Genomic DNA, 14,209 nt, shown 5'->3' with positions numbered 1-14,209 from the left:
GACTATGACCACAGGAAAAAGAAGCGAAGGCTTGCACTCGGGATTTTTATTTTTTTATTTTTTTTAAGAATAAAGAAAAAAAACATCTTGCCACCTTGCATAACGACTTCTCTCTCTCTCTCTCTCTCTCTCTCTCTCTCTCTCTCTCTCTATTTAACCTTGCCTTGTGCATGCATTAGGCAAGTCTAGAATTTGAAGCCTTCTCTCATTCCTATAGCTATGAGTATGACGTTACAGAACGTCCACATTTTCTATCTTGCAATCTCTCTCTCTCTCTACTTAGTACTAACTCACTCTACTCTTTAGAGTTCAGAGTTTAGAATCTAGAGTCTCTCGCTCTCTCTCTCTCTCTCTCTCATAATGCCTCCCAAGGGTACCAAAAGAGCTAAGAAGGTGAACTCTTGGTCATGGTGGGATGAAGTGGATGTCCTTGAACAGGGTGTTGGAGGGGGAGCTAGGAGATGGAAATGTCGCTGTTGCAACATTACCAAATTCGCGGGAGCCAACCGGGTACAAGGACATCTTCTTCATGAAGCTGGCCAAGAAATACAGCCGTGTGGAGCCATCCCTGCGGAGAAAAAATGGGAGCTTGGAGCCAAGCAAAATGCTACTCTTTTTCATGCTCCCCCTCCGAGATCTATGGCTGTAAAGCCTTCACTCTTTACAGCTCCTTCCAATCCCTCTCAACCCATGAACTTCTCTTCATCGATTGGCTCCTCTTCTGTGCATCAACCACCCCCAAGAGGCACCCAACGCACTCTTGCTACCTCTTGGGATCCACGCAAAAGAGAAGCAGTGGTTGCTGAGTTTGATTCTACCTATACTCTCCCCTCCTTGGAGCAGCTCAAGACCACCCTTATGCTCAAGGAGAAAGAAGCCATCAATCTTGCCATGCAAAATGTCAAAGGAGGTTGGCAAAAGAATGGTGTCTCTATCATCAGTGATGGATGGAGCGATAGCCGTTCTCGTTCTATCCATCGCATTATGGCCTACTCTCAAGGCAAGGCATTCTTTTTATCTTCCCATGATGCCTCTCAACAGGCAAATCTTCAGATGTCATTGTGGATGAGTGGGCAGAAGCAATCAAGCAAGTTGGTGCTACGGACGTCATCCAAGTCATTGGCGATGGAGAGAACTCAAATCGAGCAGGAAGTGAAAAGCTTTTGACAAGGTACCCGCACATCACATTCACTCCATGCCTTGCACATGGATTGAATAATCTCTTGAAGGACATTGATGCCCTTCCTTGGGCTGCTCCATGCATAGCACAAGGTAAAGAGATTGTTAACTTCATTACACGGCACCAACTCATTCTATCCGAGTTCAGGAGAAGGTCTCCAAACAAGAACCTACTCAAATATTCTAAAACCTGCTTCGCCTACAATTTTCTCATGCTAGAGAGGTTGACCGAGGTGCACAATGTTCTCAAGCATATGGTGGTGAGCAATGAGTGGAACAATTGGCCAACATCTCACACAGCACAGGGAAGAGCATGCTACAGCCATATCATGGATAATAGCTCATGGGGTGAAGTGAAGCATGTTGTCAACATCACCAAGCCTATCATTCACATGCTCCGAATTGTGGATAGCAAAAAGCCATGCATTGGTAAGGTGTACGAAGGCATCGACAAGATGGTGGAGTGCATCAAGGAGCTAGAAGTAGATGAACACAAGCGAGAGCAACTCCGAAAACTATGTCAGGATAGGTGGGATCAATACCATTCAAAATATATGCGCAGCTGCATTTGTGCTAGATTCAGAGTTCCAGGGCAATGGGCAAGAGTGCCTTAATAGCTCTTTGTATTCATTTTCTTAGTTATCCAAGCTCTCTGTTGTACCCTTGTTTTCTTCATGAGAAATCTATGAACATGACTAGCTCCTGCTACTTCCCAGTTTGTACATTGTAAATTTATTGCATTTTTTACTCTATTTGTCTATCTTGTAACTTGTTCGCAACATAATTAATGTCTCATTTCTATCTAAACTCTATCTCATGAGGACGTGTCGTTCCCGTTCCCGCTCCGAGTACAAACATCTATGTTCCCCGTCCCGAAGTCGGGCCTCGTTCGTGCTCTTGTTCCACGTTCCATGTGACTATGGCTAAACAAGGGGCCTCCAAGAAAGCAACCTTGAGGTCCTTGAAAGCCTACAGTCCATGCGGAGTCATGTGGATGCACTGCCTACGGATCTTGACCCCCTTGAGCAAATCTATGAGAGCTGCCCAGAGGTCAAAGAACTTGTCGATGTGGGTGATATGCCTAGAAAATCCCCACAAACGACCGTACATTGTACACTATTTCTCAAATCTCCCAATTCTGGATTTCTGCCACTTTCGCGAGATCTAATCGGATGCCTTCGACACTTATTATGTACCAAGATAATGAACCTCAAACAAATAAAACTCCAACTTCTTTTCATTGACATAAATCTCATTGCTTTCCAACAACTTCATTACTTTTTTGACGTCAATGTTGTGTGCTCGAAAAAACTAGTATGTCATCCAAGAAAATGAAGACACTTTTTCTGATCAAGTTTGTGAAAGACAAGCATTATCATGTGGTTAAATGTTGCTGGAGCATTCGTTAGGCCGAAGGGCATGACCACAAACTCGTAGTGGGCCCTTTCAGTGCGGAAGACTATCTTCAGGATGTTCCCTTCGACAATCCGTACCTGATGGTATCCACTTTTTAGGTCAAGCTTCGGAAACACCTTGGCTCCATTCAATCTCTCTAGGATATAGTCAATTCGAGACATCGGGAACTTGCTCTTAATTGTTAGCTTGTTCAGAGCCCCATAATCCACAAAGTATGGAAGATCCATCCTTTTCCTTGAAAAAAAGGATCAGTGCTACAAAAGGGGACACACTAGAACGTATGAATCCTGATTGCAACAATTCTTAGAGTTGGCGGTCCCCAACTCTGATTCCATAACAATTCTTAGAGTTGGCGGTCCCCAACTCTGATTCCATAACCTTACTCAAGCAATATGGAAACTTACTCGAGGGATCCGAACTTGGGAGGAGATCAATTTTGTGATCCTCTGGTCTAGACGGAGGGGAGCTTGGGAGGAAGATTGTCCCGAGAACCCCATGAGGAGTGTACCTTTCTCTTCAACTACATTGTGTGTGACACCACGTTGCTCATGCTTGGACCGACCCAGAGAGTCTTATCATGTGCATGCACATGTCCATGCTAATCCTTAAGGGGCAACAAGATTAAAAAACAAGCTTAGAATAGCAGCTAGGCATGGGAAGGAAGGTAGTGGAAATACCCAGGAGGTTGTCGGCCAGTTTTCATGAAGAGAAATCTCTATCAATTGCAACAAATTGGGGGCTTTGTCCATGAGACTTAGCCTACCAAGGTCTTCAAGGCCTATAAATAGGCTTGGCTATGCTCCTTGACATGGACTCACTCCTGTTGGGAGTAGATCATAGAATAGAGTTTAGACTAGGTGATTTACCACCTTTTGAGGGGCAGCCAAGGGCTAGCCAAGAATGTACCTTTTTGTACGAATATACTATCTCTCTCTTCTCTCCATCTCTCTTGCTTGCATTTTGCATCGGGTTGTTTGAGGATGGTGTTTAGGGTTGAAAGAAGACTCCCAGAGCTTCCGCATGTGACATTGGTATCAAAGCTTCATGTGACATTGGTATCAAAGCTTCAGGCTGATTCTGAGATATTGTTGCTGGCAATGTCCCACCCACCCTTACTGCAGCATGCATGGATGAAACCATTGCCTGTGTCTTGATCTTTTGGTAGTGTGGGGACCAGAGTAACACAAGACATGGAAAAAGTTCCCAAGAGATTGGTTGGTGGTGTTCCACAAGACCCAAGGGGAATGGCAGTCATGTGAGTCGGGTGCCACTTGGGGCACACCATGAAAGGCTTTCAGGAAAAGGTTCCAAGGGAGGATGATCCTCCAAGGGGTGGAGTGAGAGTGCCAGACTCAATACTCAGGAACAAGAACAGAAGACCACTGAAAGTTTTCAGGGACATGGCATGAAGGGAAAGGGGACAGAATGGACCAAATCCATAGATCTTCAGCAGATTTGGAGTGGATTTGGAGACCGGGTAGGATTTTCAGTGAAAAGGTTGCAAGGAAGGGAAGGATGACAAGTTTGGGACTCCAGGAATAGACAATGGGATGATGACAGTCATCCAAGAACAAAAGTTGGAATCCCGTCATCAAGTTTAGCAGAGGGGGATGTCATATGTTTGGACTAGACACTGGAGCTATAGCAGCTAGGCATGGACAGGAAGGCGGTGGGAATACGCAGGAGGCTGTCGGCCAGTTTTCATGAAGAGAAATCTATGTCGGCTGCAGCAGATTGGGAGCTTTGTCTAGAGGGACCTGGCCGACAGCAGGTCGGCCAGCCCACCAAGGTCTTCAAGGCCTATAAATAGGCTTGGCTATGCTCCTTGACATGGACTCACTTCGCTAGGGAGTAGAGTCATAGAACACGGTTTAGACTAGGTGATTTACCACCTTTTGAGGGGCAGCCAAGGGCTAGCCAAGAATGTCCCTTTTTGTACCATATGAATATACTGAAACTCAGCTCTCTCTCTCTCTCTCTTCTCTCCATCTCTCTTGCTTGCGTTTTGCATCAGGTTGTTCCAGGATGGCGTTTAGGGCTGAAAGAAGACTCCCAAAGCTTCCGCATGTGACAAGTCCCCACTCTTAGGCCGCAGGGAAGCATATGACATTACAACCCCCATTTAGAGGAGATTCTGGAAGAGACTCGCACTCATACAGCAGGAGAGCCTAGTACTTCTTTTGGTTGTTTCTACACGGTGGGTTGCCCATCAACTAGTGGAGATCTATTTTTGGCGTGGAGCATAGAGGATTTAGGTATCTATAGCCCCAGCTCTTAGGCAGACTGAGGAGTGATCCTATCTATATTACTTGGGGTGTTATTGCATGGTTGACTCAGTCTGGCCCACAGCTTCTTTTTTAGGACATGGGAGAAGATCACGTTATACTTGTCCGCAAGGGCACAGCTCAAAGATGTTTGCTTCATGATATCCCCCAATCACAATATACACCACCTTCACTGAGTATTGACACCACCTGGGAGGTTATTGGTAGTATCAAGTCCGTAAGGCCAGATGATCAAAGGTCTTTGAGGATTTTCAGGTTTATGGCACCCAATTTATTTGCAGTCTATGGAGTGACATGTTCACACTCTTTTGGCCACCTAGGCCCACATACAGGGATCTTCTAGAGCTGTGCAGACAAAGCCCAGCAGATTTATGAGAGAGTGAAACCATGGTATTTTCTTCTCCACTCCTACTGGGTTTTGATGGCAGCATAGTGCCCTAATTGGTTGAGATCTCACTACCTTTTGTTTGAGATCTCCCTTTGCATGATTTTATTTTACTAAATAGAAGTCTCCTTGCTGGGAAAAAATAAATAAATAAACAGAATATAAGTAAAACAGGCATAAGATTTATCTGACCTGAAGAGAGAAGAAGATAGCAAAGGCGCTCAGCAGCAGTATTGCAAAGTCCCTTTTCCGCATTGTGGTTGAAAGAATAATTAGTTGATTCAAAATGCCTCTAAGCCAGATTATCACCGTCTGCAGTCGCCCATCTGCAAATTATTGTGTCTAAATCATTGAATTGACAAAGAAAGAACATAGGTTTTCAGAAATCAAGGACCCAACGCTCACCTTCGCTAGATCGGCGATAGAATTGCAATCAATTCTCTAGAGCAGAGACTTCAATTTTTTGTCATACACCTTAGCTTATACATACAACTCTAAAAGACACTTACATTATTTATCTCATTTCATATCCACAGTGTTATATTTATTGAGAGTTCATATACTCCTCTAAAGCAATATTTTATTTATATGTATTAATAAACTTAAAAGTTAAAGACCTTACTAATCAATAGCAAAATATAATTATATGATTGAAAGGGTTTGATATGATGGACAATAGCATAGAGTTATTTAATAACAGATTGTGTTAGTACTAATGCAAGAAACCCACCCTTAATGTTAGTGGAGCTTGTATGTTTTAGGGAATCTATCAGAATCACATTGCTTATACTCATATTGATATACAACATAATCAAACAATATTTATAGATGAATGCAAATTACTGTACGGCTCTATATTTAGTAGGAGCAATGTGCACACCATTTAAATTAATTTTGTATGTAACCCACTTTCAATAGTTTCTAAAAACATCATTGACAACCATGTAATTCTATAGCAATGCATGTATATAGTTATAAAGCTGCGGATTTTGACAATAATGATTATAGAAAAATATATTGCTCACTTTTGCAAAAAAAAACAGCTTTTAGCTCCTACACCTCCTTGTCGCTAACTAGAAACATGGTCACAAGGTGGGGGATGTGCATGGCACGGCACCAAGGTAGGGGGGCTGCGGGATGTGAGGGCACCGCACCGGGGGGGGGGCACTGCACCAGGGGGGAGCCTTCTTCATCAAGTTGTGTACCATTTAACCTAGCAATTAGAGTTGGTAAGCCTTCTTTATCAACTTTTGTATCGTTTGGTCTATCAATTAGAGTTTAAGGTTTATCAACTTTTGTATCGTTTTGGTCTATCAATTAGAGTTTAAGGTTTATCATGCTCCTAAAAATGGCCTACATTGTGTGGTTACACATATAAATCTCCATTGTTTCTTTAAATTCACTACTTATTTCATCCTTTTATGCTACACTAAGCCAAGCATGAGCTTGTTTATCATTGTGTGCTACACTAGTTATTTCTTTAAGGTTTATCATGCACTTATGAATCCCTTATGAAGAGCCTAAATTATACATATAAATCTCCATTGTTTCTTAAATTCACTACGTGTTTCATCCTTTTATGCTACACTAAGCCAAGCTTAAACTTTGTAATTGGTGTTTTTTGCTAAATTCTCAAACAAGTCCTAGAATAATCCTTAAAAGGCAAAGACACACTTATTTAAATACATCAAAGCTTTCTCAAAAAAAGTTATTAGAGAAAAACCTTCTCCAACTTTTTGTACTTCAAATTGGAGGGATGATTACAAATACTAGTTGCATCTTCTAGGGAGTTGGGGATGTAGTATACTTCTTCACAAGTGACTAAACAGTTAATAACAATCATCATAATTTGCACTAGTTGTATCATTATAACTCCTAAGAACTTTGTTCATGCACATAAGGACAAACCTCACCAATTAAACACTCGAACATCTTTCTTTATTGCTTGTATTTATTTATTTTAGATGCTTCCTATCTTCTCTAACTTCCCTGAGAGAATCGTCGATGCTTTATACCATAATTTATGTATAGGTATAGAATGATTTGTACCATAATTTATGTAGCATATGGACTACAAAAATTTGCTATAAATATTTTATGCAAATTTGAGTCATCCTTCCCATACAAATCACTTGAAGTGTATTCCGTGAATAACTTCACACGTCGACCTTGACTAACAACTAAAAGCACTCGATGAGAATGAATGCTTTCAATATTTCTCTAGCATGCCTTGGCTAGATATCGATGACCATGTTTTTTTTAAGGCAATCTAAAAGGTCCTAAAATAATTCTAAAGAATGCAAATGCTTCCATCTAATTGGGATCGACTTGTGCATTAGTGAGTTCCTAAATCTTGAGAACTTATAGCATAAGTGCACAATTGACATGACTCTCTTGCTCCCTGTCCTACTCGTCCATCCTTTTGGATTTGTAAAAAAATTGATGGTGTATTTGTGTTAATCCAAGTTTTTGCTCCATCTACTCATACCACAAACTTACTTAGATACCAAATTAAATTATGACCTCCTCCTCTTCCTTATCTCCTAAACTTGTGAATAGGTAGTGGCATATCCTTGATGATGGAGGGGTTTTTCTCCATTGAGAAGTTACTTGCACCACACTTAGGGAATGACTCACCCTTTAAGGAATAGTAGGCCCTAAGTCTTTGTCTTTAGATTCCACATGTCTTGCCTTAGAGAGGGTGACCTTGATAAAGAAGAAGACCCTCCCACAATCTTAGCTTCAAGTGATGCATATAGAGAGTACGCACGCACACTGATACAAACACACACACACACACACACATACACATAGAGTTTATAAATAGGAATTTACGCATATGCTCTATACACAAGGTTATATGCACCCCTCTCTATGCATATAGATGTATGCATACACTCTTATGCATTAAGAACTTACACATAAGCTTTTATACATAATGCATTAGAGCTTATGCATATAAGAAAATGAATTAGAGCTAAGTCATAGGCTCTTATGCCTTATGCATAATGTAAAAGAGCTAATGCATTAGCTATTATGTTGAAATTTGAGCATAACGATGAGCTATGGTGGATCAAACACTAGAATCAACATCATTAACAAAGTGATTAGTAAGTGATTAAGATGTAATTAGTGAATAATTAGCAAATAGATTAATGTAGGCATAGATACTCAAAAACCAGCAAATTCTCATTAGGGCTATGCCTCAATTTATAGAGTTTACATCAAGCATCTAATCCCATTGATTTCTCCATGATTCACTCCCAGAATATCTCCACCTCTTGCCTGATTCTCTCCACCTCTTCTCTTTTCCCTGAATATCTCCCAGAATAACTCCACACTCCTAAATTCCCTCATGCTACCCATTATTCTCTCCCAGTAGATTATCACCGTCTGCAGTCGCCCATCTGCAAATTATTGTGTCTAAATCATTGAATTGACAAAGAAAGAACATAGGTTTTCAGCAATCAAGGACCCAAAATGTTATAAGAAAGTCGCTCACCTTTGCTAGATCAGCGATAGAATTGCAATCAATTCTCTAGAGCAGAGACTTCAATTTTTTGTTATAACCCTTAGCTTATACATACAACTCTAAAAGACACTTCGTATCCACAGTGTTATATTTATTGAGAGTTCATATACTCCTGTAAAGCAATATTTTATTTATATGTATGAATAAACTTAAAAGTTAAAGACCTTACTAATCAATAGCAAAATATAATTATATGATTGAAAGGGTTTGATATGATGGACAATAGCATAGAGTTATTTAATCACAGATTGTGTTAGTACTAATGCAAGAAACCCACCCTTAATGTTAGTGGAGCTTGTATGTTTTAGGGAATCTATTAGAATCACATTGCTTATACTCATATTGATATACAACATAATCAAACAATATTTATAGATGAATGCATATTACTATACAGCTCTATATTTAGTAGGAGCAATGTGCACACCATTTAAATTAATTTTGTATGTAACCCACTTTCAATAGTTTCTAAAAACATCATTGACAGCCATGTAATTCTATAGCAATGCATGTATATAGTTATAAAGCTGCGGATTTTGACAATAATGATTATAGAAAAATATATTGCTCACTTTTGCAAAAAAACAACTTTTAGCTCCTACACCTCCTTGTCGCTAACTAGAAACATGGTCACAAGGTGGGGGGTGTGCATGGCACGGCACCAAGGTAGGGGGCTGCGGGATGTGAGGGCACCGCACCGCTATCAATTAGAGTTTAAGGTTTATCATGCTCCTAAAAATGGCCTACATTGTGTGGTTATACATAGAAATCTCCATTGTTTCTTTAAATTCACTACTTATTTCATCCTTTTATGCTACACTAAGCCAAGCATGAGCTTGTTTATCATTGTGCGCTACAATAGTTATTTCTTTAAGGTTTATCATGCACTTATGAATCCCTTATGTGAAGAGCCTAAATTATACATATAAATCTCCATTGTTTCTTAAATTCACTACGTGTTTCATCCTTTTATGCTACACTAAGCCAAGCTTGAACTTTGTAATTGGTGTTTTTTGGTAAATTCTCAAACAAGTCCTAGAATAATCCTTAAAAGGCAAAGACACACTTATTTAAATACATCAAAGCTTTCTCAAAAAAAGTTATTACAGAAAAACCTTCTCCAACTTTTTGTACGTCAAATTGGAGGGATGATTACAAATACTAGTTGTATCTTCTAGGGAGTTGGGGATGTAGTATACTTCTTCACAAGTGACTAAACAGTTAATGACAATCGTCATAATTTGCACTAGTTGTATCATTATAACTCCTAAGAACTTTGTTCATGCACATAAGGACAAATCTCACCAGTTAAACACTCAAACATCTTTCTTTATTTCTTGTATTTATTTATTTTAGATGCTTCCTATCTTCTCTAACTTCCATGAGAGAATTGTCGATGCTTTATACCATAATTTATGTATAGGTATAGAATGATTTGTACCATAATTTATGTAGCATATGGACTACAAAAATTTGCTGTAAATATTTTATGCAAATTTGAGTCATCCTTCCCATACAAATCACTTGAAGTGTATTCCATGGATAACTTCACACATCGACCTTGACTAACAACTAAAAGCACTCGATGAGAATGAATGCTTTCAATATTTCTCTAGCATGCCTTCACTAGATATCGATGACCATGTTTTTTAAAGGCAATCTAAAAGGTCCTAAAATAATTCTAAAGAATGCAAATGCTTCCATCTGCTCTCTAATTTATATAAGCATTCATTAAGAAGTAACTTATATTCATATCTATTTCAAGCTCTCGAATGTACATAAGTATTGATTAAAGATCTTGAGGTAGCTATGTTTCTTTTTGAGATTTCATGGCAATCATGGAAAGTCATTAAATTTTTTGAACTGAAGATGAATTCAAATGAGTCTCTTCCACTACATCAAGAGTATCTTAACTTAGCTGGCAGGTATCAAGAAACATTTTAAGGAAGATGTTATCATAATTGTTCTTTTAAAGAGTCTCCCTCGAGAAGAATATAGTAACATTGTTACTACTCTTACCAACTTGCTGGCACCCACGTTTATGGATGTCAAAGCATCTTTTCTAGAAGAGTTCAACAAAGTCAAGCAAAGGCAAGGCAACACAAAAGGAGCCTTTTTCAACAAAGGAGGATTTAAGAAGTTTGGCTCAAAAGCTCTCTTCAAAGGTTCACATTAAAAAAAAAAAGGATTTTCCTAAGAAGTCTTGTAACTTTTATGGAAAACTAGGGCATTAAGGGAAGGATTGTTTCTTCATAAACAAAGCACAAAAGGCACTTCTTGTTGCAGGTTAAGATAACTCAAGTGAAGAAGAAGCAGAGACCTCATGAGAGGTCAACTATGCTCAAGATGACTAGGCTTTCTAGACCAACTAGAGCCTAGTCCCATCTATGGTCACTCCTCTATACTAAGTGAAATATAATCATAACTAGAGGTCTAGCATCCATCATCATAACTGGCATTGTAAACCTCCTTGAGTAAGACCTACAGGTCCCTGGATGGTCATCATAACCAGCATTATAAACAATAACTAGAGCTAGCATTGATGTCTTAGTAGCCATGGATATTTTATTGAGGGAGGGTGTTGAAATAACACACCAAAATATCATGTGACATTGGGGATGTGGGCATATAACTCTATGGTCTAAAGTCTTGATTTGGCACAAAGTTTTTGGGCATGATCATACCTCTAGGAATATTTACAAGTCTTTCTCCACTCTCTACTTTACTATTATGGTAAGATCTTGCATCATCATGTGTACTTAACAATCACTTCACTTCTATATTCACCATGATTAAACCTTGTGAGTGACACCATGGATTCTAACAATGAGCACTAATGCAAGAAGGCTCTAAGAATAGTGTAGCCAATTAGAGTAGGTAAGAATGGGATTGACAAAAAAATATAGTAGTAGGGTAAGTAAAATCTTATATTCGCACCCCTGTGTAAAATCTGGTGCTTGCTCTCTCCTAACGAGTCACCTTAAGTCTTGCCCAACCCACCTCAATAGAGTAGCCATGCAAGTGGCTAGTGATTGTAAGCCATAGGAAAGACATTTGTCTATATGTATTGTGAGCCACAGGAAAGACATTTGTCTATTCGTATCTCAAACTCCTCTTTGACACAAGCTCAAGATAATAAATTTTATATTTTTTTATGTGCTCTCTTTTTTGGGATTTGTAATAGATAGTTAAGAACTTGGTTCCAAAATTGTCTATAAAAAAATCCCAAGATGGAGAACACTTGCACAACTCCAAATTTTACTATTTTGAGCTCATTTATAAATAAGATTTTGAGAAGATTATTTCAAGGTATTAACACTAACTTAGAACACTTTAAGCAAAAGTTATGAATACAACTAAGAGAGAGAAAGAAAATACAAATAATGAATAAAACCCAATGCACATAGAATGATGCCATATGCAAAAACGAATAAGAACTTAAAGGTCGGCCTTATTGAATAATTGATTTTGAGTTTTTTGATTAGGCTCTGAACAAAGTATGAAGTTTATTTGAGGCCTCTTCAAAAGTTTCTTTTCCATCTATATGATGGATGTAATTGTCACTAAGGCCCAAGGTAATGATTGCCAGTGCCTTTTTATCCTTGCTTACCTAGATGTTCATTCGTCTCTGGTGGTCAATATTCTCTCTTTTCCAATTGTGACACCCCACAAACCCTTCCTCATCAGAGTAAACTTAATTTTGGTTTGCCATGTATGGAAACCAATTCCTTCGAACGTTTCAAATTTGAATGAGTTGGACATGATGTGGATAGGTCTTACCACTTGGTAAATTAGTCCAAGGGTAGTGTCTAAAACCCTAAACTCAAGGTTAAAAACCACCTTCTCCATACAAATCCATGTCTGTAGCAAGAAATTCTAAAAACCCCATCTTCTTTGCATCAAAATAATAATAGGTTTTGGCTTTGGCCTTGGATTTTTAAACCTTTTCAAAATAACTAATAAAAATAGGGTTGAGAAAATTATGTCACAAACTTGTTTGTTGAAAGGAGGGATGAGGGCTAGTGTTGCTTCAAGGCATGTATAAAACCCACTAATTTTCTCTTATGTTTCTCCCTTTTTTTCACAACCTTATCCGCTTCTCTACCATGCACGTCGCTTCAAAAAGCTATGTTTTTGGGAAAAGGGACTTGAGGGTGAGTAGTGGGGACAAAGAGTAGAAAAATAACCGGTTTTTCCTCAACAATGGCATCAAAAGTGTTATGGCTTGCACCACCATTTGTAAGATTGCTCAAACATCAAGTCATGCTTACACCACCATTTGTAAGATTTCTCAAACATCAAGTCACGCTTACCTTAACATTGTGGGGACTTGCCAATTCCCGAGATTGTATCTGAGACTCCAAGCTCCACTAGTTGGTGCTACCTTCTTCCCCTTTGAATCCCACTCCTAGTTGTCACTGCCACAAGGGAGCTTTACGACAACTCCAAGTGCTCTCACTCTTGGTCCTTCACACACAATGGAAAAGAGCATCTCGTTTCCTCTCCTCACTTCATCTCGCTAGGTCATTGGCTAGATTTTCTCATAATACAACATTTTATAGTGTTGTTCATGACACTTATAAGCCATCTCATGTGTAGAGAAGATATGTTTAGTTAACCCAAAATAGGGTTAACTTATGCTACTTTTGTGGGTTAACTTATGCTACTTTTGTGGGTGTTTGTTATTTTGATCAAATTGTGTATCTAACCTTGTGCAATACAAAATGTATGTATGATGATTTATAAGAAGATGTAACCTTGGGTTGGGGAACGGATTATACCATCTACTCGGTTGATGAAATGGCCACCTTTCTTATCCATTCTAAGGAAATCATAGTACCATGAGGGTTGGTTATTTTGATCAAACTATGTAACCTTATGCAATGAACAATGTATGTATAATTTATAGGAAGATGTACTCTTGGGGGAATGCATTATACCATCTACTGGGTAAAGAAATGGCCACCTTTCTAATTCATTCTAAGGAAATCATAGTACCACTATGTGCCAAAGGAGGGCCCTACCTCCAACCCTCAACCTCCTGATCAAAGCCCAACTTTGTCACTAGCTATTTCCAAACTTAACTAAATAAAATACATAACACCAGTTAGGCCAAACATGGGATGTTACCTACAGATATCTCAAGAATAAACAACTTCAACTTACAACCAACAAAGTGGTTGACCTACCTAGTGTTCTCTAAGAAAGCTTTATCATCAACATTGGATATACTACTAATAAACATGTATATCGAAGATCAAAATCTTTTCAAGTGAGGCCTCTATGAGCAAAACCCCTTCCACCACAACCCTATAGGTTCCTAGCCAAGCCTCGCCATGGAAGATTACTGATATGTGAGGATGCTACAAAAATGGCTACCTATAAAGGTAGAATTAGAACCCTATAAAAATG

At 39.0% G+C, this 14,209-nt stretch overlaps 1 protein-coding gene across 1 annotated transcript in view; it reads right to left on the bottom strand.

The window, feature by feature from the left end:
• The window catches only part of LOC147625635 (uncharacterized), a 53,278-nt gene extending 47,481 nt beyond the window's left edge, over positions 1–5,797 (bottom strand). The window contains exons 1-2 of the mRNA XM_086817156.1: positions 5,671–5,797; positions 5,458–5,591 (exon numbers count right to left, since the gene is read on the bottom strand). Coding sequence (XP_086673282.1) covers positions 5,458–5,520 — 63 coding nt within the window. The 5' untranslated portion in view covers positions 5,521–5,591; positions 5,671–5,797. The remainder of the gene's footprint in view (positions 1–5,457; positions 5,592–5,670) is intronic.
• Positions 5,798–14,209: the final 8,412 nt, after the last annotated feature.

Source organism: Cibotium barometz, chromosome 23, assembly GCF_041138505.1.
Source record: "Cibotium barometz isolate CiBa-2024 chromosome 23, ASM4113850v1, whole genome shotgun sequence".
Lineage (NCBI taxonomy): Eukaryota > Viridiplantae > Streptophyta > Polypodiopsida > Cyatheales > Cibotiaceae > Cibotium > Cibotium barometz.
Note: the sequence above shows the minus strand (reverse complement) of the source record. Positions and strands in the feature narration are given on the sequence as shown.